The sequence below is a fragment of the Geotrypetes seraphini genome, chromosome 11 (assembly GCF_902459505.1).
Source record: "Geotrypetes seraphini chromosome 11, aGeoSer1.1, whole genome shotgun sequence".
NCBI classification, from domain to species: Eukaryota; Metazoa; Chordata; class Amphibia; order Gymnophiona; family Dermophiidae; genus Geotrypetes; species Geotrypetes seraphini.
In genome coordinates, this window is record NC_047094.1 from 124,675,077 (window position 1) to 124,702,602 (window position 27,526).

The following is a 27,526-nucleotide window of genomic DNA, read 5'->3' on the forward strand; positions in this document are numbered from 1 at the left end:
TACCCACTCAGGTCATCTCTTCCATTACCAAACTCCTAAACTCCGCCCTACATTCGGGCCTATTCTCCCTAGAAATGGGCCATATCGCCTTAACCCCTCTATTGAAAAATCCCGACCTCGACCCTTCCACACCATCCAGCTATCGCCCAATAGCAAATATCCCTCTCCTAACCAAGATGCTCGAGTCCATCATATCGACCCAACTCTCATCCTATCTAGAGAAATTCTCCATTCTCCTACCTTACCAATATGGCTTTCGCCCCAATTTCAGCACCGAATCCCTATTGACCTCCCTAATCTCCAAGGTTTAACAACTTCACTCCAGCAACAAGTTTGCCGTCCTCCTGCAATTCGATCTTTCTGTCGCTTTCGACGTTGTTCACCATGATATTCTAATTTACCAACTCTCCGAGATTGGCATCACCTCTACAGTCCTTGAATGGTTCTCAAAATTCCTTCGTTCCCGATCCTACATTGTCAACATGAATGGCACCTCATCCTCCCCCTGGATACCAATCTGTGGAGTCCCGCAAGGTTCACCTTTATCTCCTATCCTTTTCAACATTTATATGTCCTCTCTAAAACTCCTCCATCTATCCCCCCTTGAAACAATTTACACCTATGCTGATGACATCCTTGTCCTTCTTGAGACCGACTCGAACCTCACTAATCTCTCAGAGAACATATCCTCTTGTATCTCGAACCTCCAATCTTGGGCCCACACCGTCCAAATGAAATTGAATGAATCCAAGACAAAACTACTTTGGCTTGGCCCAAAATTAGTTCAGCTACCCACCTCAATCCCACTGTCCTCTGGCTCCACTCTGCAGCTCGAATTCTCCAGCAAGGTCCTGGGCATCATCATTGATTCCCCATTGTCCTTCAATGACCACCTCAACTCCCTGGTAAAAAAATGTTATTTCAGCCTACACATGCTGAGGAAAGTAAGATCCTGTTTCCATCAAAAACATTTTGCCGTTCTCGTCCAATCCATCATCCTCTCCAGACTGGACTATTGCAATTCTATCTTCATAAGCCTAACGAAGAAAAACCTTCACAGACTCCAACGGATTCAAAATGCCGCGGCCAAGTGTATCTTTGCAAAAAGTAAATTCGATCACGTCTCACCGTTCCTTTTCAAGCTTCATTGGCTTCCGATAATTTCCAGAGTCCACTTCAAATGCATCTGCCTAAATTTCAAGATCCTCCACGGCATCCTTCCTCCATTAATTCCACTTTCTTGGAACTCTTCAAATCCTAATACCACCAGACCTACCCAAAAATCAAAATTATCCTTCCCCTCTTTAAAAGGCATTTCCCTCCCAGGAAAACTGGGGACTTCCCTCCCCTTCAGATTCACCGAGCTCTGGAACAACCTTACCTCCCCTCTTCGGAACCTGAGTGCTCTCCAACCCTTCCGTAAACATCTGAAAACCTGGCTTTTCTCAAAAATCTAACACTCCCTCCTCATCTGACATCCTAGCCCTCTAACATCCTTCTTTCCTCCGATCTTCATCTAGCCCTTTCCTTGGAGTTCCTTTCTCATTACAATTCCTGTAAACCGTGCCAAGCTCCACGACTATGGAGATGGTGCGGTATACAAACCTAAGGTTTAGTTTAGTTTACTTGGATTCGACCAAACCTCACAGGTCTTCCACTCAGATCCAAACAGACTAGGAGCTCCTGTCACCAAGAGAACCATCTCCACATGGCTAGTGGATGGTATCTCCTTTCCCTATGCTCGGGCTGGGCTAAAGCTTGAAGGCCGTGTTGCAGCACATCAAGTGCAAGCAATGGCGTCTTCAGTAGGTCATCTTGTACGTTTCACTCCCATTGAGAACATCTGTAAAGCAGCCTCCTGGTCCTCAATTCACACTTTCACATCTCACTATTGTTTGGAGAATCATTCCAGACGGGATAGTTGATTCAGCCAAGCAGCGCTACAAAATTTATTTTCTATTTAGATTCCAACTTCTCTATCAACCTGTTTAGTTCGCAAGGTTCATGGTAGTTATCAGCAATCCTCTTATCAGAGGCATGACTCTGGCAGCTAGGGAGTCTCACATGTGAGAATATTCTGCCTGCTTGTTTTCGTATAAAGCATAGTTACTTGCTGTAGCAGGTGTTATCTAAGGACAGCAGGCAGATATTATCACAACCCTCCCACCTCCCCTAGTTTGCTTCTTAGCTTTGTTACTGAACTGATGGTCCCACAAGCTGTTGGCAGATAGGCAGACATTGGTTCATGCGCAGTACTTAGTGACAGTACACTTTTTGACTGTATACTTTTTGACTGTTCACACCGGGACTCTGTGGATGACATCACCTATATGTGAGAATATCTGCCTGCTATCCTCGAATAACATATGCTGCAGGTGAGTAACTATGCTTTCTTTATGAAAGTTCTTTGTAGATGCAAGCAATTAACTTGTTACATCTGATCAGATATAACGTACATAAAAGTAACTGAATGATTTGCATGTTTTGCAGTCCACACTTAAACTAGGATTCTGATGTCTATTGAGCAAAATGATGAGTCTTACTTTTACCATTAGTCCTCTCCCCAGGCTCCTTCTCCTGTCCCAGCAGAAGAGAAGTTACTGGAGCTGCAGCCTATTGTAGAAGTTTCAGTGCCAACACTGGAGGACAATAGCGAAGACACCAGCATGAGGAAGATGGAAATAGACTCTCTAATAGTGGATGAACAGAAACCCAAGTTGCAGGTAAATTCTCAAAGAAAGGTCAAAGGGAGCTGCTGAGACTGGGAATCCAGTTTGTGGGGTGGGGGTAGAGTGCTGGATAAATAAAATCTTAGAAACTGCCCCTCTCTACCTTCTCTATACCCTTTATGATCTTGTAAGTTTCTATCATGTCCCCTCTAAGTCTCTGTTTTTCCAGGGAAAAGAACCCTAGTTTCTCCAGCCTCTCAGCATATGAAAGGTCTTCCATGCCCTTTATCATTTTTGTTGGGTCCAGAGAAGAGCAACAAAATGATAAAGGGCATGGAAGACCTTTCATATGCTGAGAGGCTGGAGAAACTGGGGCTCTTTTCCCTGGAAAAACAGAGACTTAGAGGGGACATGATAGAAACTTACAAGATCATAAAGGGTATAGAGAAGGTAGAGAGGGGCAGATTCTTCAGACTGGCGGGGGAAACAAAAACAAGAGGGCACTCAAGAAAATTGAAGGAGACAGATTCAGAACAAATGCTAGGAAATTCTTCTTCACTCAGAGGGTGGTGGATACCTGAATTGCGCTTCCGGAGGAGGTGGTAGAGCAGAGTACGATTTGGGGTTTCAAAAAGGGGTTGGACAAGTTCCTGAAGGAAAAGGGGATTGAAGGGTATAGTTAGAGGGATACTATATAGGATAAAATGTCTTAAGTAAAGGATCACTTACAGGTCACGGACCTGGGGGGTCGCCGCGGTGCGGACTGCTGGGCACGATGGACCTATGGTCTGACTCAGCAGAGGCGATGCTTATAACATAAGAACATTAGCAATGCCTCCACTGGGTCAGACCTGAGGTCCATCGTGTCCAGCAGTCCGTTCACGCGGCGGCCCCAACAGGACCGCCCAGGACCTGTGCAGTTGCCCTCTATCTATAACCCTCTATCCCTTTTACCAGCAGGAAATTGTCCAATCCTTTCTTGAACTCCAGTACCGTACTCTGTCCTATTACGCCCTCTGGAAGCGCATTCCAGGTGTCCACCACACGCTGGGTAAAGAAAAACTTCCTAGCATTCGTTTTGAATCTGTCCCCTTCCAACTTTTCCGAATGCCCTCTTGTTCTTTTATGTTTTGAAAGTTTGAAGAATCTGTCCCTCTCTTCTCTCTCTAAGCCCTTCATGATCTTGTAGGTCTCTATCATGTCTCCTCTGAGTCTCCGCTTTTCCAATTCTGCTGCCAGATCTTTGTCGTTTGCTTCCGTTTGTCCAGGCGGACGATAATACAGACCCAATCTTATGTCAAGGCCATTTTTTTCCCGGTAATTTAACCCATAATGACTCCAATCCTTCCGCCTTTGGTTCTATATCCACTCCGGACGAGGGAATGGTGTATTTTATGTATAGTGCTATTCCTCCATTCTTCTTGTGGGTCCTGTCTCTCCTATAGAGTTTGTACCCTGGCAGTACTACGTCCCATTGGTTATCCTCATTCCACCATGTTTCCGTGATTCCAATGTGTTCTTATGTTGGCTTACATCAACAGTTGTCAGCCCAGTCTTTGGGGCCCAGCTATCCAGTCAGTTTTTCAGGATACCTACAATGAATGTGAGAGATTGTATATACTTCTCCCTCCATATTCGCGATTTCAGCATTCATGATTTCGATTATTCACAGTTTTTAGCTTGCTGGCTTCTCCCACCAAATTACATCAGCTTGCATAGAGAAATCGTCGATTCCAAGCATTTACAGAGAAAATCGCCAATTCCCAGCAGTTTCTTCACCATGTTTTGCCTCTCCTTCAGGAACAGGCCAGGTCTCCCACCATGTTATTCGCGGTTTCACCATATTCATGATGGTTTTAATAGAAAACAGCGAATAACATATGAAAAAGTTATTCGTGGTTTTTCTGTATTTGCGGTTCTGTTAATCCCCTATCACAGCAAATATGGAGGGAAAAGTGTACAGTGGAGGTAGTATGTGCATATTTATTCCATGCATGCTCATTGTGGATATCCTAAAAACCTGATTGGTGTGTCCTGAGGTTTGGAATCCTTGGTTTAAAGTAGTTCTCTGAAAATGTTCTGTTCAGACTCCTAATTTGTTAAAAAAGTTTAACAGCATACAAAGGCAGCATAACAATGTATGTGTCATTTGAACTTGAAAAATGGCATAAGGCATAGGTCCAGCTGTATTAATATAAGTTCCATTCAAATATACCCAGTACAGCACAGGCCCAGAATTAAAATTAACAAAGGACTGCTGTATTGAAATTAAAAGAAGATCTTCCATGACAGTTAACCTGCTGCTGATAATACTGCTGAAGGGATCCCAAATGCAGTCAAATATAATTTTCTGCCCTTGAATATGGTGTGAAAGCTTCTCGATGGTATCAGTCTCCCCACAGAGAGAAATGCAATAATACCTGGAATCTTACTCTCCACTCACACCCAAAAAGACTGAATTCTCTGACAAAACCAGTATATGTGCTAGAAAGTACTCACCCTGGGGGGAGGGGGGGTCACGTAACTATCTACAAGATGGCTGTTTAGTGATTTTTCTATGCTCCAGGCCACGCTTTAAATTTCTTTTTCAGCCCCTTACAACACTTGCCCAGGTCAGTGCAATACACATTTTCCTTCATTAATGGCGTCCAAATCGACCAAAGCCAAAGGTTCTTCTCAGCCCGGCACTACATCATCGCATAATGCCTCTAAACAATCCAAGCATGAGCCCCCGTCGCCGGACAAGGCCTGCTCCTCTAAAGAGCACGGGGATTCTATCTCTAATAACTTACAAACCTTGCAAAGCCTCAAGCAGGAAAATTTGGCAGCAACTGTTGATATTAAATCAGAAATCAGCAAAATCATGCTGCAATTGAAGCAACACAGTGCGAGAATAGACCTTACCGAAGAAAGGTTGTCAGCCCATCATTCCCAGTTTCTCGATGTCCAGAGGGGCCTACACAAAATGTCTCTATTGCAATGAGACGTCAAAGATTTGTCAAACAGAATGCGCCAAAATAATGTGCGAATAATCGGGCTCAGTAAAGGGACCAAGGGGAAAAATATCATCTCATACCTCTGTTCTTTTAACCCAGAGTTCCTGAAGATAAAATTTGACCCCCCCCCTCTGGAAATAGAAAGGGCGCACAGGGTGCCCTCAGGCCCTCCTTCCCCATCAAAACCGGCTCGCCCGATTGGATTGAAACTTCTGAGATACCCGCAAACTCTACAAATTTTGCAATCTGCTAAATCCCAGCCCTCCTTATTGCTAGACAGTAAGAGGATATTTTTTGCTCCTGACCTCTCAAAATCATCCGCACAAAAACGGAATGCTTTTCTATCGATGCGCCCTCTTTTATAAAGCATCGGCGCTCAATATGGATTATTCTATCCAGCCAGCATGCGGATTAAGTACCGCAATACCACAAAAAATTTTGATGAGCCAGCCGACCTTCAGAAATATTTGGATGATAATGCTAGTGAAATGACCTGAACCTCCTTATCCGTCTATTCTATACAGTTTTCTTTATTAGGGGCTAAGCACATGTGATTGCCTATTGGGCTGGAGGGTGTTCTGCTGAGCATTTCTTGTCAGCATGAGACACCATCGATGGATCATTACTTTTTTGCTCAGTTCTCATATGCAACAGCATGAATATCTTTTTCTTTTTTTTATTTTATTTTTTCTCTCTGAACTTGTACTTGCGCAACATGGAGCTTCATTTGAACTCTTTATCTCTTTTCCTGCAGTCCCCTACTAGCATCATACTTTCTCCGTTGCACCTGGATGCAGTAACTCTTTACCAACCTGACAATCTCCGTCTGCTCCTCATTCCTTTAGAGCAGGGGTGTCCAACCTTTTGACTTCTTTGGGCCGCATTGACTGAAAAAAATGTTTCTGGGGCTGCACAAACACGCAAACACTGCAGCAAGACAGAGGAGGGAGCCGGCAAGACAGTAAACACCTGGGGGCAGCAGAGGAAAGCACTGCATTGCCCTCGAGCGGGGCTGCACAAAATACTTCACGGGGACGCATGCGGCCCTCGGGCTGCAGGTTGGACACCCCTTTTTTAGAACATCATGGTTAACATAAACTTAGTCTCCCTCAACGTTAAAGGCATTAACAGTCCAATCAAAAGGAAAAAGATTCTGCATTACTTTAAGCACCTTGGAGCTAACATCTGCCTCATACAGGAATCGCATCTCAGCTTAGAAGAGGCACAAAAACTATCTGGTTGATGGATTCAACATTGTTTTGCTGCCCCTGCCCTGGGGAAAAAGAATGGAGTTATCACGCTAGTGAGTAAGTTGCTCAATATTCAACTTTCTTCTCACAAATTTGACCCTGATGGAAGATGGTCGTTCCTTGAGGGGTCCATTGATGGGAGACCACTGAATATATTCAATCTCTATGCCCCGAATGCAGACGACCCCTCCTCCTTTCAATTTTTTCAGGATGTCTACAAAACCTCCTTGTCTTCAAATACCATAGTTGCAGGTGATTTTAACTTTCCATTGAAACCGTTCCTGGACAGATCCTCTACATGCCGACATGCAGAATTTCGGGTGCGAGCTTCTCTGTCTCATTTGATGCATTCATTTGGTTGATCTGATATTTGGAAGATTTTGAACCCCATAGCAAAAGATTTTACTTTCTTCTCCGCACCTCACAAAACTTTCTCCAGAATTGACTACCTTCTCTGTTCCAAGGATATCCTGTCCATCGTCACAAATGCAAAAATACACGATATCACTATCTCAGACCATGCAGCCGTCTCTTGTTCCATCCATTGGTCCATTGCCGCTTCTTCTAAAACTTGGAGATTGAATAACATCCTCCTTCATGACGATGATTTTGTCTCCCATATCACTACAGAATCTAAGACCTTCTTTTCTAACAACATGCACTCTGTTTCTAACTACTCCACCCTGTGGGAAGCATATAAATCATGGCTTCGGGGAGAATCGATCAGCTACTCAGCCTTCCACCTCAAGCAAAAGAAACAAGATCTTCAAAAATTGGAGTCCGACATACATGCTCAGGAAACTCAATTATATCAACACTTCGACCCCTCTGCTTACAAATCTCTGCAGCACCTTAAATTTCAGTACAAAGAAATCTTCAGCAATCTTGCTTCTGTCTCTTTGTTTCGCCGCTCTGCTACGTACTATGCTTCTTCTAACAAGTCTGGTCACCAACTGGTTGTGTACCTGAAAGGCAAGAGAATAAAACATCATGTGACCCATATCAAATCTGCCTCCGGAAAAATCAGCACCTCTACCAAGGACATCTTGGAAGAATTTCGAGCCTTCTACGAAGATTTGTATACATCTGACTCTTCTTCCGCATCTCATTATATTGAGGACTTTCTAGAGTCTATAGCACAGGTGTCAAAGTCGGTCCTCGAGGGCCGGAATCCAGTCGGATTTTCAGGATTTCCCCCAATGAATATGTATTGAAAGCAGTGCATGCAAACAGATATCATGCATATTCATTGGGGAAATCCTGAAAACCCGACTGGATTCCGGCCCTCGAGGACCGACTTTGACACCCCTGGTCTATAGACTTGCCTTCAGTCTCTGCATCTCAACATCAGTCATTACAACAACCTATTGTTCTACCCAAAATCTCCGCAGCCATTTCTTCTATGGCCTCTGCAAAAGCGCCTGGGCCTGATGTCCTTCCACCTGAGTTCTACAAGTCATTTTCATCTCTCCTATCATCCCATCTATTGTTCTACTATCAAGATCTCATTGCTTCTCCCGACAATCTATGCCGCTTTCATGAAGCAAACATCATTGTCCTTCCGAAACCGAATAGAGACGTGCAGCTAGTCAAGAATTATCGCCCAATCTCACTATGGAACCTGGACTATAAGATATTTACTAAGATACTTGTTCTCAGACTTGAAAAAAATTATGCCTTCTCTAATCCATAGAGATCAAGTTGGTTTCCTGAAAGGGAGATATGGAGCTGATAATATCAGACTATTGTGTCATATCCTCCACTCTGCCCTGTCCGACCAACATCCGCTATTAATGGCTTCTCTTGATGCTGAGAAGGCATTTGACAGGGTAGAGTGGAGATATCTATTCTGTGTCATATCTCATTTTGGACTACCAGAGCTCTTTAACCACATGGTTTTTCTACTGTACCACAATCCTACTGCTACTATAATAGTTAATGATGAGCCCTCAACTCCTTTTACCCTTCATAGAGGTACTAGACAGGGGTGTCTCCTGTCTCCATTACTGTTCAATCTAGCCTTAGAACCTCTGTTATCTGATATTAGACAATCTACTACCATTAAAGGTATTACAATAGTCAAAAGAGAATTTAAACTATCGGCCTATGCCGACGATGTCTTACTGTCCCTCTCTGACCCTGAAACCTCTTTGACATCTTTGGTGCATTTGATTTCCTCTTTCTCCACTATATCAGGCTATAAAGTTAACTGGGATAAAACCGAGCTTATGCCTTTAAATGTAGAGTGTACCCCATTTACTATTGCTTCATACCCTTTCACCTGGGTCAAAACTGGTATTAAATATCTTGGTATACCCTTTGATAGGGATCTCAACTTAACATCTCAATTAATCATGACCAAATTACTTTCCCAGATTAAAGACTTACTAGCCTCCTGGACTCCATTACATTTATCATGGTGGGGTAGACTCGATACCATAAAAATGACGGTAGCTCCAAAGATTACCTATTCGCTCAACATGTTTCCCATATTGTTTCCTGCCCACTTCTATAAACAACTAGAAAAACTAATGCTCGCTTTCCTGTGGAATGATAAGCCACATAGAATTTCTCTGCAAAAACTGAAGGCTCCAAAACACCTAGAGGGTATGAATTTTCCTGACCTCCTTTATTACCACAAAGCACGTCAGGGCGCAGAATGGCTCTCCTCCAATGATGCCTGTGATATACCCAATTGGTTACTTCTCAAACAGGCTTATCTCCAACCCATCCCACTTATTAGACTGTTGGGTACCTCCCACATTACTAAATTCCACCATAATCCCCTTCTTCAGAATACGCGCAAGGTTCTCCTTGAACTTGATAAACTCCTGGTACACCCTTGGTTAAAGTCTACTCATTGCCCCTTATGGTGTAATCATCAGTTTCTCATAGATAAGAAAACCATATTATGGCCCCACTGGTATAAACATCACATATGGGACACTGCCTCTCTATGTCATACTGAAGGCTCCTGGCTCTTCTTCCATGACCTGATGGTCAAATTCTCTCTTAATGATTCTCAATTCTATCAATGGCTACAATTACGATCTACCATCAAAAAGTCGGGATTTAACCCCTTCGCCTCTAATTTTGAACCTACCCTTCTTACTTTCTCCAAACAATATTTAGTACTTGGCCACACAGCCTCCAGATTTTATAAACTCCTCAAATCCATTTTCCCTGATTCGATTTCCAATTTGAAACAATCCTGGGAGACTGATCTTGGTTCCCCCCATATCAGAAACTGTATGGGCGCATGTCTTAAAATCCACATTTCATACTTCCAGATCAGCTTCCATTTTGCATAGTATGTTCTTCCTTCTCCACAGAGCTCAATGGACACCCCTAAAATCACACAAAATCAACCCCTTATTTCCAAAGTCCTGTTAGACCTGCAACTCTGAGACCAGATCTTTACCTGTCCCTCTATTCATACCTTCTGGCAATCTGTCTGGGCTACAATCTTCCATATCAATGTTTCCTTAATTTATCAGATGTTACTACTGAAATCTTCTGCATTTGAAGATGAACTATCCATAGAGGATGCTCACCTAATGGATATGCTCTTGACTTTAGCACTGGTTCTTGGAAAGATTTATTCAAAGTCTCACACTTCTAGTGTTGGCATCTGGTTTGTATGAGGCATATCTAGCTAAATCCTGCAACCGCTCTCATCACTTTCAGAACATTTGGAACTCCCTCAAGTTGTACCTACGAAGCTCCACTCCTTAACTTTTTATTTTATTTTCTTTCTTTCTTTCCACTATGATCTACCTCCTTTGTGTAGTTTCCGACTTCCTTATTTCATTTTTGTTACCTAGCATCTGCACTCCATCTAGTTTCCTTTTTCTCATTTTCTCCCTGATGCTATCTGAATTCATGCTGCACTGTATTTTGCCAACACGGCACACTTTTCGTGAGTTGTACTCTTGTTATGTGAATTTCTGATGGTTCTTTGCATTTATTATTGTCGACATATATAAGTTTTGTATCATGCCTTTTTATGAGCATAACTTTCAATTTCTAATCCATTTGTGTGTACATTGTTGTATTTGAAAAAAATTTCAGTAAAAATACATTGACTTAAAAAAAAAAGAAAGTACTCACCCCACACATCCCTGCCGACACATGTTTTGAAAACTCTAGATGGTAATGGCCTAATGAAAACAAACAAACAAAAAGAGAGCATGCTTGTTTGTTCTGGATCTTTTACCCAAAGCATTTTGACTCATATAAAGTAACATCCTGTGAGTCTGCTTTCAGAGCCTGCCCCAATCTCACTGATCCAGATAAGAGTTAGAGAACCCATGATAAAATATTCATTTTAATATGCCTCACATACATGGCAAGCAGTTAACTCTAGTCTTTCAGGTCCTTTTTTACTCATAAAAACAGGGAAGCATAATTGGCCTTGTATGAATGCTTAAACTCTGACTATTTAAATATCCAAATAAGTCTTACCAGAAAGAACTACACAAAAATCCCTTGTGCACACAAAAAGGTGTGATAATGGGCCATCCTGCCTAGTGCCATATCTGATAGAAAATGAATTAAAGAGTAGTTGTTGGTCATTTTCTTGGTGATGAATACAAGGCGCCTACCCATGAGATGCCAAAGTTTCGAAGCATGTGGAACAGACAGGGTCACTGATTTCTGTGTCAAGAGCCACCACTAGTCCTGGCCTCTGGCTCCTTGCCACCAAGTGCAGAATGCTAAACAGTGCATGTTAGAAGTAGAGATCTGACCATTTACAAAAACTACCTGTCTAAATGGATAAGATCAAATATAGATTTCTTTAGCTTCAGTTTTACAAGACTCTGGCAAACAGATTAACATGAGAGTTGATCAAAGAAATAAGGATGATGAAGTATTTAAATTGGTAGCATCCTTCCCTTTTTTGTGAATGAAAGTAATTGTGGCTTCAGAGAGACTGTGTCCGAACCTGAGCTAGCAAAGGAATTGAAACTGTTCCAGGAACAAAGAACTGATGTATAACAGATATCTCTTGTATTGCTCAGTTGGTTACTCATCTAATGTGACACATTTCTATCCAGGAGAGGGCATTAGAGGTAACAAGAGAGAGATGGGTCTGGCGAAAACGCAGGTGGAAGAGCAAATGACTAAAAATGTAAAAAGGGAGAATTTTTTCCCAGATATATTAGTGAAAGGAGGAAGATGAAAAATGGAATTACTAAACTAAAAAAAATGCTAGGAAACGATATGTGGAGAGTGATGAGGAAAAAGCAAACATGCTAAACAAATACTTCTGTTCTGTGTTCACGGAAGAAAATCTTGGAGAAGGACTGAGATTGTCTGGCAAAGTTACATAAGAAAATGGAGTAGATTCTGGGCCTTCACAGAGGAAAGTGTTTATGAGCAACTTGAAAAACTGAAGGTGGACAAAGCGATGGGACCGGATGTGATCCATCCCAGGATACTGAGGGCGCTCAGAGAGGTTCTGGCAGGTCCTATTAAAGACTTGTTCAACAAATCTCTGGAGATGGGAGTGGTTCCTGGCGACTGGAGAGGAGCGGATGTGGTCCCAATTCACAAAAGTAGTCACAGAGATGAAGTGGGAAACTAAAGGCTGGTAAGCCTCACTTCGGTTGTTGGAAAAATAATGGAAGTGTTGCTGAAAGGATAGTGAACTTCCTAGAATCTAATGGGTTACAGTATCTGAGGCAACATAGCTTTACTAAAGGTAAATCGTGCCAAACGAACCTGATTGAATTTTTAGATTGGGTGACCAGAGAACTGGATCGAGGACATGTGCTAAATGTAATTTACTTAGATTTCAGCAAAGCCTTTGACACGGTTCCTCATGGGAGGCTCTTGAACAAACTTGAAGGGCTGAAGTTAGGACCCAAAGTGGTGAACTGGATTAGCTACTGGTTGTCGGACAGATGCCAGAGGGTGGTAGTTAATGGAAGTCGCTCGGAGGAAGGAAAGGTGAGTAGTGGAGTCCCTCATGGTTCGGTGCTGGGGCCAATCCTGTTCAATATGTTTGTGTGTGACATTGCTGAAGGGATAGAAGGTAAGGTTTGCCTTTTTGCGGATGATACCAAGATTTGTAACAGAGTAGACACCGAGGAGGGAGTGGAAAACATAAAAAAGGATCTACAAAAGTTAGAGGAATGGTCTAATATCTGGCAATTAAAATTAATAATTGGAAGGAAACATATGTGCTGGGAGATGAGAGGCTGATATGCACGAAAAGAGAGAGGGACCTTGGGGTGATAGTGTCTGAAGATCTAAAGGAAAAAACAGTGCAACAAGGCGGTGGCTGCTGCCAGAAGAATGCTGGGCGGTATAACCAGTAGAAGAAAGAAGGTGTAGGACATAAGAAGAATTGAAGCGGTCCAGAGGAGGGCAACGAAAATGATAGGAGGTTTGCACCAAAAGACATATGAGGAGAGACTGGAAGCCCTGTATACCCTAGAGGAAAGGAGGGACAGGGGAGATATGATTCAGACGTTCAAGTACTTGAAAGGTATTAACGTAGAACAAACTCTTTTCCAGAGAAAAGAAAATGGTAAAACCAGAGGGCATAATTTAAGGCTGAGGGGTGATAGACTCAAGAGCAATGTAAGGAAATTCTTCTTTATGGAGAGGGTGGTGGATGCCTGGAATGTGCTCCTGAGAGAGGTAGTGGAGAGGAAAACGGTGACAGAGTTCAAAAAAGTGTGGGATGAACACAGAGGATCTTGAATCAGAAAATAATAGTAAATATTGAAGAATTAAGGCCAGTTCTGGGCAGACTTGCACGGTCTGTGTCTGTATATGGCTGTTTGGTTGAGGATGGGCTGGGTAGGGCTTCAATGGCTGAGATGGTGTAGATAGGCTGGAGTGAGCTTTCACAGAGACTTCAGTAGTTGGAACATAAGCATAGTACCGGGCAGAGCTTTGGATTCTTGCCCAGAAATAGCTAAGAAGAAGAAAAACATTTTTTTAATTGAGTTGGGCAGATTGGATGGACTATTTGGGTCTTTATCTGCTGTTATCTACTATATTACGTTCCACATCATTTTTCTACTGAAGTCTTTTATTGTGCCTACAATGTACCTTATTCAGCCATTGAATTTCAATGTAGAGAATGACATGTGGACAAATTTTTCCCTGTCCCCACAGGAACTAAATTTCCCCATCCTGTCCCTGCAAATTTTGTCGCTGTCCCTGTCCTTGCTCCATTCTTTCAAGCTCAGCCTTAACCGTAGAAACCTTGCACACTTAAGATTTTAAAGTGAAGCTTGTGCAGATGATGATAGAGCTTGCAGGAATGGGGCAGGGACAGGAAAAGAACTTGCTGTGATTGGAAAATGAGTTCCTGTGGGGACAAGGAAAAATTTGTCCATGTGTCATTCTCTACTTCAATGAACTGCTCTGGGAGATTCTTACATTGCCTCTTCCCAATCTGTCATAGATGTTGGTTTTCAGCCTGAAGATATCTCTCTCCATCGCCTTACCTTCGCTTTCCTCTCTCTTTGGAATTGGACCGATACCATCAATGTTACTGACTTCATCAAATAGATCAACGGGATGGTTTCTATTCTTCCCTAAAAAAAAAAAAAGACAATAGAAGAAAACTTCAATTCCCTCGTTATTCTAATGAACTTGGAGGTATTTTATTAAAGTATAAAAAGAAACAATATTCTGTACAATTGTTATTTTATAAATACAAATAATACAGAGCAAGGATCAATAAAACCCCTGTCTCACCTTCCCTTCACATATATCCCCTCTACTATCAAGAAAACTGAATAAGCCAAATTATTACAGAATGCTACACAGAAATATCATGTTAACAGAATACCACAGACGCACATGACAGGAATAGTGTTGACAGGAATAGTGTTAGAGGAGTTCAACTAGGGCAACTGCCCCCTGTTCAGAGAGAGCCCTAAGCCAGCTGGAAGCTAAAATGCTGCCTGGGCTTTGCAGTCCCCAGTTATGTCTAACACCAGCTATAGCAGGATATATATTTCAAATCTGATATATTCTAATCACAAAATAGAAATAAAATTATTTTTTTCTACCTTTTGTCTCTGGTTTCTGCTTTCATCTTCTTTTCACTCTCTTCCTTCCAGCGTCTGCCCTCTCTGTCTCTTCAATCCAGCATCTGCCCCTTCCATCTACTGTCTGCCCTCTCCCCCTTCCATATGGTATCTGCCTTCTTTCTATGCCCCTTTCCATCCAGCCTGCGCCCCCCTCTCCTTTTTACATGATTCATTTCATCTTCACTGCTCTCATTTTTCTCTCTCCTACACCAGATCTAGCAGCTTTGTCCCTCTTCTTATTTCTCTGCTGTCCCCCTTCCTATCATCAATCTCTCTACTTTTTCATTCCTGTCTCTCCCCTTCTCCTCCTCTAATCTCCCTGCCAGCTGTTTCCTACCCTTTTTCCTTCTCCCTTCCCTCCTCCTCCTGTCTAGCAGTAACTCTCTTCCCTTTCCTTTCCCTCCTCCCCTCCCAGCAGCATTTCTCCTTCTCCCTCCCTCCAGGTCTAGTAGCAGCTGTCCCTTTTTTCCCTTGTCCAGCAGCTTCCCAGACTCCTTTCCCTCCTCCCCTCCCAGCAGCATCTCTCCTTCTCCTTCCCTCCAGGTCCAGTAGCAGCTGTCCCTTTATTTTCTCTTGTCCAGCAGCTTCCCAGACTCCTTTCCCTCCTCCCTTCCCAGTAGCATCTCTCCTCCTTCCCTCCAGGTCCAGTTGCAGCTGTCCCTTTTTTTTCCCTTGCCCAGCTGCTTCCCAGCCTCCAACAGTGGCTTTCTCCCCTCCCAGCAGCTCTCCGTACTCGCCAGCACAGCGATTCATTAAGGCAGCCTTGGGTACTTTGATGGTTCGCGCCGCCTCTGAGAAAAGAGGAAGTTGCATTATCAGAGGCGGCCGCAACTCAGCAAAAGCCCCAAGGCTGCTTTCATGAATCGCTGCGCTGGCAAATACCGACAGCTGCTGAAAGGGAGGGGAGAAAGCCATTGTCGGAGGCTCCCCTTGATCTTGCCGGTCCTGTGCGTACCAGCAGGAAATTGCATCTCATCAATCTTGCTGGCCCTGCGCAGACCAGCAGGAAATTGCAGCTCGCCCCTTTAGCAGGAAATTGCAGCTCGCCCCTTAATGTGATTGAGTTTAACACCCCTGCCTTAGAACTTTGCTGTAGCTGCACCAGAGCTGTTTTTTTGTCACTAGTTCACAGGGGCTTAGGTTCCAATCCATGCAAGGGTCCATCCTTATATTTCCAACGAAGGAACTGTATCTGTTTAATGTAGTTTCTTGTACCTATTATGGCGACTTTCATATTGCTATCTCAGTGGTCTCAAACTCAAACCCTTTGCAGGGCCACATTTTGGATTTGTAGGTACTTGAAAGGCCTCAGAAAAAAATAGTTAATGTCTTATTAAAGAAATGACAATTTTGCATGAGGTAAAATTCTTGATAGTTTATAAATCTTTCCTTTTGGCTAAGTCTTAATAATAATATTGTAATTTATAGCTAAGCAGACTGGATGGACCACTTGGGTCTTTATCTGCCGTCATTTACTATGTTACTATGTTAGAGACATATGATCAAGAAACTGTTTTATTTTACTTTTGTGATTATGATAAACATACCGAGGGCCTCAAAATAGTATCTGGCGAACCGCATGTGGCCCCTGGGCTGCAAGTTTGAGACCACTGTACTATCTTCACAGTTTTCTCCATTTCTCTTCTATTTCTAAAGGGAATGGCTTTTTCCAGTTCAGATTTTTTCTGTCTGTTGTATATTCTTCTGCTTCTTGGCTCACTAAGTGTAGCCAGCATTATTCACTATTTTTTTATTTTTTACTACTCTCTCTAAAAAAAAAAAAAAAATTGAACTCACCCAGAAAGGTGGTGTCCTTCACTGGTGGAGCTGCTGCCCTTATGTTCAAAGATTGTGCAACCGGATCTCACTACTGCTCCCAAATGATGTCATGCCCTCTGCATTTTTTCTCCTTTATTCCTTTCAAATCAGTCAATTTTTTTTCTGCACTGTATTTCCTCCTGCAGTGTATCCAATGCTTTCTTCTTTGCTGACCCCTTTATTACTTTTGCCTATGGCGCTCCATTCTCTGAAAGCTTCAGCAAACCCAATATTGGTACAGTTTATGTGACACTCTAAGGCACTGTTCTTCAACCGCCGGTCCGCAGAAAATTTCTGCTGGTCTGCGTAGGGCCGGCGAGATTGAGTCGGCAGTTAAAGTTCCTGCCGACTGCCGGTCCTCCCAGCCTCGGGCGATCAAGACAGGCTGCCGATGTCGGAGCCCGAGGCCTTCCCTCTGGGAGTCTCGCCTGTTCGGAAACAGGAAGTTGAAACAAAATAGGCGGGACTCAGAGAGGGAAGGTCCCGACGTCGGCAGCCTGTCTTGATCGCCCGAGGCTGGGAGGAACCGCAGTACCCTTAAACTATCCCATTACTGTCCCATCATCCCTAAAACTTTCCAAGCCCCCCAAACTATCCTCACCCCAAACTACTTCTTTGCAACTACCCCCTCCTACTACACCCAAAGAGCTCCACCCCTAAAACTACCAATGCAACTTCCCCACCACTCCCCCAAACTGTTCAACCCCCCAAATTACTCATCCTGCACCTATCCCACTACCCCAAATTGTTCAACCTACAAAATACCCCCAGCAATTTCCCCTCACTCCTATAACTAGCCCTTTAACAGCTCAAACCTCTCCCCCACACTACCATCACCCCAAACTCTATCACCCCTCAAATCTACTCTTTGCATTTGCTCTACCATCTGTTCCACCCCTAAACCACCCCCCTGCAACTAAACCTAGCCCCCCCAAACACAGATACAGACACACACACACACACACACACACATTGACAAATAGGATTTATAAATAATTACCTGTGGGATACATTTAATTCATTCTACAAGGGGTGCTGAAAAGTTCTCACCCCAACCAAGAAGGGAATGACAGGAATATGGTTCAATCAATGATCTGGAGGGAGAGAGCTGCAGGTACAAGGGAGATGGTCAGCGTGTGCGGGAGCAAGATCCTGGGGAGCCTTTGACGGTGGCTATCTCCCCTCCCAGCAGCTCTCCTACTTGCCAGGGCAGTGATTCACCGGCAACTTCCTCTTTCCTCAGAGGCGGCAATGAAGCCAGGGCTGCCTAAGTAAATCACTGCTGCAGGCAAGTACTGAGAACTGTTGGAAGGGGAGGAAGCCACTGTAGGAGGCTGGGAAACTGCTGGATAAAGGGATAGCTGCTACTAGACCTGGAGGGAGGTAGAAGGAGAGATGCTGCTGAGAGGGGAGGAGGGAAAGGGATGGGAAGAGAGTTAATGTTGGATAGGGGGAGGAGGGAAGGGAGAAAGAAACAGCTGGCAGGGAGATTACAGGAGGGGAAGAGGTCAGGGTGGAATGGAGAGATCAGATGAGGGAAAGGAGAGAGAAGAATGAGAAAGTAGAGAGAGATTGATTCTGGAAAGGGGGGTCAGCAGAGAAATGAGAGAGGGATAAAGATGCTAGATCTAGTGTAGGAGAGATCAAAATGAAGAAAGCAGTGAAGCTGGAATGAATGATGTAAAAAGGAAAGAGGAGGCACAGGCTCGATGGACAGGGGAGAGGGGCATAGAAAGAAGTCAGATACATATGGAAGGGGGAGATGGCAGACAGTGGATGGAACAGGCAGATGCTGGATTGAAGAGACAGGGCAGATGCTGGAAGGAAAAGAGTGAAAAGAAGATGAAAGCAGAAACCAGAGACAACAAAAGGTAGAAAAAAAATCATTTTATTTCTATTTTGTCATTAGAATAAATCAGATTTGAAATATATATCCTGGTAGAGACATAACTGGGGACTGCAGTATTCTGTTAGCATGATATTTCTGTGTAGCATTCTATAATAACTTGGCTTGTTCAGTTTTCTTGATAGTAGAGGGGGATATATGTGAAGGGGAGGGGAGACAGGGGTTTTGTTGGTCCGTGCTCTGTATTTATAAAATCACAATTGTTCAGAATATTATTTCTTTTTATACTTTAATAAAATACGTTCAATATAAAATCATAACTGCGGCTTGTGCAGATGGGATCAGATGGTTTGCGGGGACCGAGCTCGCGGAGACGGGGCGGAAATGTTTTTTTTAAATTTCAGTCTTAATAGTTTGCCGGTCCACAAAATAATTATTTTATTTCTGCCGGTCCACGGGTGTAAAAAGGTTGAAGAACACTGCTCTAAGGTACTGCAGTTCTTTTTTTTCCTGTCATGTCTATTTGGGCCTTTGACCTTTTATCCTATTTATGTACTCCTTCATGCTTGCACCCTGCCATGCATTCAGTGGACTAGTGGTCTAGTGCTTCGACCAGCTGCTTCACTACCCTGGGAATTAAACCCTGCACCCTGCATGTAGCTGACGCAAAGCCTTCCCTCTGACGTCGGGGGAAGACTTCTGGGTCAGCTCTTTGTGGCGTGCTGGGAGTGCTGCACGCTGCATAGAGGAGTGGGCAGGAAAAAGGGGCATGCACATCAACTAAGCTCTCTCCAAATCCTTGAGACCACGAGGAGGGTCCCCACGGGATCTCGTGACCCAAGGGGGCATCCCGCGGGATTCCCATCATCCCTGTTCTCGTGCAGCTCTCTAATTCTTACCCACTCCTGGTGATCTGCTGCTGTTTCTACATTTCTGAACTGTCAGCAGACCCTGATTACTTCTGTTTTTTTGGCATAACTCAGAAAGAAATAAGAAGGTTACAAATTATACAAAACACTGCAATAAAAATTATTACTAACTCCAAAAAATACGATCATGTCACTCCTCTGTTACAAAAAGCACACTGGTTACTAATTTCACATAGAATAATCTATAAAATTGCACTATTAACCTTCAAAATTCAACAGACCGATACACCAATATTTTTACATTGTTATTTGATACCATATTCCCCAGCTAGATCTTTAAGATCAATAGATCAGCATTAGCTGACCATTCCATCTCTGAAAATTATAGGCACCAGAAGAGCAACAACTTTTTCAATCATAGCTCCCCAGCTATGGAACAAGTTACCAATTTATTTGCGTGGTGAAACTTCTTTAGAAAAATTTAAAAGATGCATTTGAGTCATAAACAGGATAACTCTTTTATCAACAATTTCAGGTTCAAATATTTATATCTAACCAGATCTATATATAGTTCACAATATCTCCCTTTCATTTTTAGATCTTGTTTTATTTTTAAAACATTTTTAATTACCCTCCTGATGTTGTTTTTCCTTAAATGTTCTCTTACTTTAATAATTGTAGTTCAATCCTTTTTCCTTATGTATCACTTAATTGATTGTGTACATTGATGATATGTTTGTCTGTTTAAATTGTTTTATGTTGTTCTCCCCCCATAATTTTTTTATTGTTATATGCATTGAAAATATTTGATATTGCGTTTGTTCGTCTTGGGATTAGTTATGAACATCATCAAGAAGTTGATTGGTACATTGGTGCTGCTAATGGCAGTGGAAAGAGGAAGCTCACTCTTGTGCAAGGGGGAGAATTAGAGAATTGCTGATAAATTTAACCTATGGACGTTATCCTTCTGACTTCTGTGGACGTTATTCAAAACTGTATGGATTTTTTACATTAAAGTCAGACTGTTAGCCTCTCCAGTAATCCTGTGCATATCTGAGATGGCCTCCTTTAAACATCTGGGCCTCGGGCATATATCTGGTTTGCAAGTGCCTTAATCTGTTCTTGGATTCTAAGTACAAAGAGGTAGATATTCAATAGGCTTTAAGCATGCAAGAAAGGCTCCTGCTCTCTTGTCATGTCATGCTTCTCTCTCCCATGGGTGTGGATCGAGTGTCCGTGAAGACTCCTTTATTCACTCCAGTAGAAATTCTTTGCCACCTATAAGAATAGAAGTTCTCTCTACCACAACAAAACAGTTATGTCCTTGAGTATATTTGCTGATTGTTACTTAACCTCTTGGGGTCAGTCTTTGATAAAGACACTCAATTGAATCTGGGTGTTGCCCAGTTCCACTTCACTCCACAGAAGTTAACCCCAAGTCCAAATATGTCTAAACCACATACAGAAACAAAAAATGTCCAGGAAGTTTTCTGTTAATTCAACTGTAAAATCTACCCCCAAATGACAAAGCAGCCCCCAGGATCAGAATAGGAACAAGACACATTCAGAGGCAAGATGTTTATGCATATGATACTAATCTTTCTGCTTTTGGAATTATGGGACATGTACCCTATCTGGCCAATCCCTTTCCTTTATAGTTTAAGGTAGGGTATCTAAACTATAGGAACCTAGTTCTACTAGGCATCTAAACATATAGTAGATACCTAAAAGTGGGAAGGGATCAGGGAGGTTAGATAAGGAAAATGAAGTTAAGCACTTGATGCTGATTTTCAGCAGGCAGACATTATTTTTTGATGCCTAAAGTTTGAGTGACTAGCAGCTCTATAGATTTAGAAGCCTGTTTTCAGAGAACTTGAGTGCTTAAGTTAGGATTCTGAATTTAGAAACACAGCTTTTTAATTTTATCATCATCCTGGGCATGTGGTATCTCTTAGAGCAGGGATGTCAAACTCAGTTACATAAGGGGCCGAAATCTAAAACATAGGCTAAGTTGCAGGTCACATTTTTTATTAAGATGCTTAGGGGTCCTTTTATGCTAGCTGATTTAGCATGCACTAAATGAGCACCTTAATAAAAGGACCCCTTAGTCTTAGTAGAAGTATTGGGTTACAATCTTTCCAACCCTACACTGACTCTGTGATGTAAACAAAATAAATAAGACTTTTCCTCTCTCTTTTAGGTCCTAGTTCATGCTTGCTGTCTAACACCAGCTCTGTCAGGATGCACATTTCAAATCTGACATACTATAATCACAAAACAGAAAATAAAATTATTTTTTCTACCTTTTGTTGTCTGGTCATTATTCAAATCATATTGGTTCTCAGGCTCTGGTTGTCTTCCGATAACTCGCTTGCCAGGGTCTCCTGCCCATTTGTCTTTTTCTCCTTTCTCCGTGCTAACCATCCATCTTACATCTCTGTCCTCCCCTTCCCTCCCCCGAAGGTCTGGCATCTTTCCTTTTTTCGTCCTCATCACACAGCTGCAGTGATGGACCCCACCATCCTCAGATCCACCATCTCTCCTTTTCTCAACTAACCTTTCATCCAGAATTTCTCCCTCCTTCCCCATCACCCCAGGGTCCACAATCTCTCCCTTTCTCTGCCCAACTACCCTCCTATCCAGTATCTCTATCCCCATCCTCACCACTCCTTGTGCCCAACTTCTCCCTTTCTGTTCCTTCCCTCCCTCCATCCATCCCATTGTCTACCATCTCTCTCCCTCTCCTCTATTTTTAGACCCATTATTTCTTCCCTCCCCCCCCAGTCCAGCATGTGCATGTCTGTTTGGACCCCTCCTTCCCTCCCTCCGTGTACTTCTACACCAGGGCCCGCCTGCCTCCCCAAAGGCCTGCATGTTTCCCCCTTCTTCTTTCCAGTCTCACCCTCAAGATTTGGCTCGTTGTGCCTTCCCTCCCTCCATCACGGCTTCCCGGTCTCATCTTCAAAGCAGCCTGTTGAGGATCGCCGGTCACCTGTAGCGAACCTAGCAGGTTGCCGTCGACCTCTGCAGCACATTCCTTCTGCTGCGATCCCGTAGGTCAGAGGAGGGGTGGGACCGCAGCAGAGGGAACGTGCTGAGTAGGTCGACGGCAGCCTGCTAGGTTCGCTACAGCCGACCGGCTATTCTCTGCAGGCTGCTTTGAAGATGAGACCGGGAAGCTGGGATGGAGGGAGGGAAGGAACGGTAGACCAAATCGCGGGCCAAATTTAATTACCATGTGGGCAAAATTTGGCCCACGGGCCTGAGTTTGACACCCCTGTCTTAGAGAGAGGAAGAGATAATGGTTACTGTGAATAGGCCATTTGGCCTTTATCTGCCATCATGTTTCTATGTCTCTTGTACCTTTTCTAACATTTAATTCCTCCTTCTGTAGGGCCAAGAATCTCCAGTGCAAGGTCCACGAATTAAACATGTGTGCCGCCATGCCTCTGTGGCTTTGGGGCAGCCACGGGCCATAGTTCCTGAGGATGTGCCGAGACTCAGTGCCCTGCCATTGCGAGACCGGGAAGAGATTACAGCCCTGCCTGCTGCTGCTGATGGTGAGGAGAAAGTTGCAGGGTTTGGAAAATTGCTTGTCTGGCTGCAGTGAAAGGGCAGGAGTGTGAGGATATTTCGGGTCATTACTCATGATGTTCCAAATGCTGTGCACATAACTGAGAACATAAACAAGAATCACCATGCTGAGTTAGGCCAAGATCCATTAAGCCCAGTATGCTGCCTCGGACAGTGGCTAGTCCAGATCACAAGTACCCTGCAGATTCCAAAAAGCAGCTCCTATCAAGCATGAACAAATCTATATAGCTAATAATTTATTGTGTGCTTTACTTCAGCAATTTATTCATTCCTTTTTTGAATCCCACTATATTGGTTGCCTCGACCACATGCTTTGACAACAAATTACAGTATTTTTCGGTCAAGATACACCTGACCATAAGACGCACATATGTGTAGAGGAGGAAAAACCAAGAAAAAAAATTAGGTTCAGAATTTTTTTTTCTTGGATTTTCCTCCTCTACACATAGGTGCATCTGGTGCTGGGAAGCCCGCAGCCCCCTGGTACCTTTTTTTTAACTGGCAGTGGTCCAGCGCAGTCTCCTGCTGGACAGCTGCCTTTCTCGCTGCAGAGTGGTGCATAAGGCAGGAGCGTGAACTTTGCGCTTTCTGCCTGGTCCTGTGCCGCTCCGTGATTGGCTGCCGTCAGTTCTTGCGATTCAGAGCGTCACTGGACCAAGCAGGAAGAGCAGAGGTTGCGTTCCTGCCTTATACGCTGCTCTGCAGTGAGAGAGGCTGCTCTCCAGTAGGAGACTGTGCTGGATCACCGCCAGTTTAAAAAAAAAGTACCGGGGAGGGGGATGTATTCGCTCCATAAGACGGTGCACCCACTTTTCCACCTCCTTTTTGGGGGGTGGAAAAAGTACGTCTTATGGAGCGAAAGATACGGTACACATTTGTTCCGCATAATGACTCCTTTCTGTTACGTCCCTTCCGGATTCAGTACTTCCCACAATCCGGGAGTTGCAGAAATCCAAACACTTTTCTGAGCACATACTTTTCCCACCTCAGAGAGAGAGTTAGAGCCCCCTGTAGTTTTCAGTTTCTACAAGCAATCCGTGCAGAAGTCTTGGATTTGCTCTTAATAATTTTCTTATTTTTTTCGTTTAAAGTTCGTCTTTCAGTGGCTTGAGTGCCTTGCGGTGGTTCTCTATTGGAGGAAAGGATGCAGTCCTGCAGAGTCGGACTGCTGCTTCACTGAGAAACTTTGGTGGGTTTGTGGAACTAGCCTGCTGTGTGTCACCCTTCAAGGACTTAGAGTCTATTCCCCTGGAAGCTCGCTTGCCCATTGACCTTGTCAGGGGTTTAAACACAGGCTGTATGTGTCCTGAGTAAAACTGTAAGTTTCAGGGCGTAGGCTGCGTTTCCTGCCTCCAGTCGCGTGGAGAGGATTCGTGGGGGTGAAGATTACAGTTGGTGTCCGTCCAACCAGCAGTCTGAAGATTTTCAAGTCTGGTCATTTTGGAGCTATTCTGAAGCAGAAAATCCTTTTCCTCCATTCAGCTGCAGTGAAAAGAGAGAGCTGATAGGTAAGGAAGGCACTTACTGTACTGTGTGTACATCTCCATTATTTCCTATGGGAACTTTGGGGTTGGTTTGTGAAACTCTCTAAAACTCATTTTTGAGAGTTTCTGAGGGTAGAATTCAGGTCTCCCACATCCCCAAACCCCAAATAGCTATTTTTTTATTTTTGGATTTTGTTTATTTTTGCCATTTTTGGTTCAAATTCACTGGTAGCCATCTTGAAATTTTATTTATTTATTTTTTCAAAGTTTTATTTCTTCCTCAAAACCCTTTGCTTTGGTTAAAAATAGTTTGGGATGGACTTCCCAGTCTCTAATCTATCGAATATGTGCATTGATTGCACCAATTCAGTGCCAAATCACCTACTATTTATCGTGTGCTGCAGCACACTGGGGGAAGGGGCAGGCGCTTCGAGCTTCACCTCCTTTGGATCCTCAAGGGCTGGGGAGCTGGCCTGGGTCTATGATTTCAGGAAAAAAAATCCTGCCTAGAGGTCGTTTTAAGAGTCTGGCGCCAAGCGCTGGCATTATGAATTTTCACCAGACTTTTTTTTTGGTTCCTCTGGAAAGTTTATTCTTTGGACCCAGCTCGTTGGACAGCGGGCACATCTGTTTCTTCTGAACCAGTTGTGCCAGTGGCAGAGATCCATTTTCAAGAGCCCTCTCGCCTGGCTATGGCAGACCTGGATTGCATTATGCCAGCCGGATATTATGATACACTTGCTGCTGGGACTAGTACAACACAGTCGTTATAAGAGTCCGAATTCGGGTGAGGACCCCTCAGCAGACATTTTAAGCATGGCTTTGTCCACCATTTTATTGCTGAGGTTCTGAAAGAGCAAAAAATTGGAATCTCCTCTTTTCATGTTAGTGTCCGGTCATGGACCGTTCTCATGTGCAGTCCTCTTTTTATCCCAGGACAAGCAGGCAGCATATTCTCACACATGGGTGACGTCACTGACGGAGCCCCGGTATGGACCACTTTAAAAATACATCGCCACTTTAAGTCTTTAGAAAGTTCATGATAGCCCGAACTGCGCAAAGCAGCAGTGAGTCAAGTCCTGCCAACTTCGAAGAGGCCCAAGAAGCGCTCTGCTCTGATCTCAGTGAGTGCCTCGACATCAGCCTCCTCATCACCGGAGCGTAGAGCCGCACCGCGGGTACTGGCAAAAAAGCTTACCCTTAAGCAAAAGATAGACAACTTGCTTAAGGAAGAACTGGGAGAGCACTTCCAAATGCTGGTGCTGACCCAACTCCTGCCCGGGGCGACATCAACTCCCCCGGTGCCGGTCCGTACTGAGCAATCGACACTGGCAGCACCTGCAATTGAGTCTCCATCGGTGCCCAAATTTTCAGTAAAGGACTCGGCACTGTTGATTCAATGATACTGTACCTCTTTGACGCAGACATCACCCAAGTCGACTGCGAGGTGGTCTCGCAAGGAATTGCAAAAACTTAAACACATTGAGACTTTGACACTGACTACCCGGTGCTGAGGAAGATCTGTTCATGATTCAGACCTCTGGGGAGACTCTGAGCAAGAGCCTCTGCTCTCTGAGGCTGAAGGCTCTTCAGATGATGACTCTTCTCAGCATTCATCCCAGAAGGCTCCTGTTTTCTCTGAGAAGTCATCTTTCTCCAAGTTTCTTCATGAGATGTCAGAGACTTTGTCTGTCCCTCTTGAAGCTGATTCCAAACATTCTAAGCAGTTCCTAGAAAGCGATAGATTATGATCAACCACCAAGGAACTATCAAGCTTTTCCTTCACGACATCTTAAGGGAAACTTTTTACAGAAATCTAGAGATGCCACTTACTATCCCTGTTGGTCTTCGGAAGTTGGATTCTTTATACAGAGTGGTACCTATTACTGGGTTTGACAAACTCCATCTTCTACACGAGTCTCTTCTCGTAGAGTCTACATTGAAGAAATCCTCGGGGCCTAGCGTTTATGCCTCTGTTCCTCCTGGCAGAGAGGGCAAGGCCATGGACCGCTTTGGCAAATGTCTATACCAAAATGCCATGTTGGCCAACTGGTCTGGCAACTACAATTTTCATTTTTCTTTCTACCTTAAGCATTTACTGAAACAAGTGTCCACTTTTCAGAAATACCTTCCAGAATGTAAGCTTCCTGCTTTTCAACACTATATTTCTGATTTGTTCCAACTCAGAAAATGCATGGTCCGTTCCACATACGATACATTTGAACTTACTTCTCGTGCTGTGGCCATGTCAGTAGTCATGAGACGTCTGGCCTGGCTTCGTGTTTCTGAGCTGGATGTGAACCACCAAGACAGGCTCCTTGTTTGGGAGATGAACCTTTTGGTACCTCCATAGACACGGCTACCCAGAAGTTATCATCTCATGAGACCAGATGGAACACCCTGGTCAAGCCTAAGAAGAAGCCGCCTCATTCTCATCCTTTCCGGCCAGCTTCTTACCAGAGAAGGTTTGCTGCTAAGCCTGCACCTCCACCTCAATCTCAACCAAGGAGACAGAAACAGCAATCACGCCAACAACAACAAAAACCACTCGCTGCTCCCCAAAAACCTACACAACCTTTTTGACATGTTTCTTCAGAGCATAGCCAAAGTCAACATTTTACAGTCTTTGCCTCAGCCCATCGGAGGCCGTCTCCAGTTTTTCATTGCTTGCTGGGAGTTCATACCATCAGACCTCTGGGTCCTCACCATCATTCGTCAGGGTTACACTCTTCATTTTCACACCTTGCCTCCAGACCATCCTCCAAAAGAGTCTGCTTTCGACCCTGCACAGTCCTTCCTTCTTTTCCAGGAGGTTCAATCCCTTCTGTTGAATGCCATCAAGGAAGTTTCCCTCTGTCAGCAGAATCGGGGATTCTACTCCCATTACTTCTTAGTTCCAAAGAAGATGGGAGGACTGCGACCCATTCTGGATCTCAGATCTCT

The 27,526-nt window shown here is 43.8% G+C and overlaps 1 protein-coding gene across 5 annotated transcripts in view; it reads left to right on the forward strand.

Moving 5' to 3' along the window:
• The window catches only part of KMT2B (lysine methyltransferase 2B), a 496,236-nt gene that overhangs the window by 136,982 nt on the left and 331,728 nt on the right, over positions 1–27,526 (forward strand). For 4 of the 5 annotated variants that reach the window (XM_033963411.1, XM_033963413.1, XM_033963414.1 and 1 more), the window contains 2 exons: positions 2,556–2,723; positions 22,900–23,065. In XM_033963411.1, the coding sequence (XP_033819302.1) occupies positions 2,556–2,723; positions 22,900–23,065 (334 nt within the window). The remainder of the gene's footprint in view (positions 1–2,555; positions 2,724–22,899; positions 23,066–27,526) is intronic. The other variant, XM_033963412.1, reaches the window with a different exon arrangement.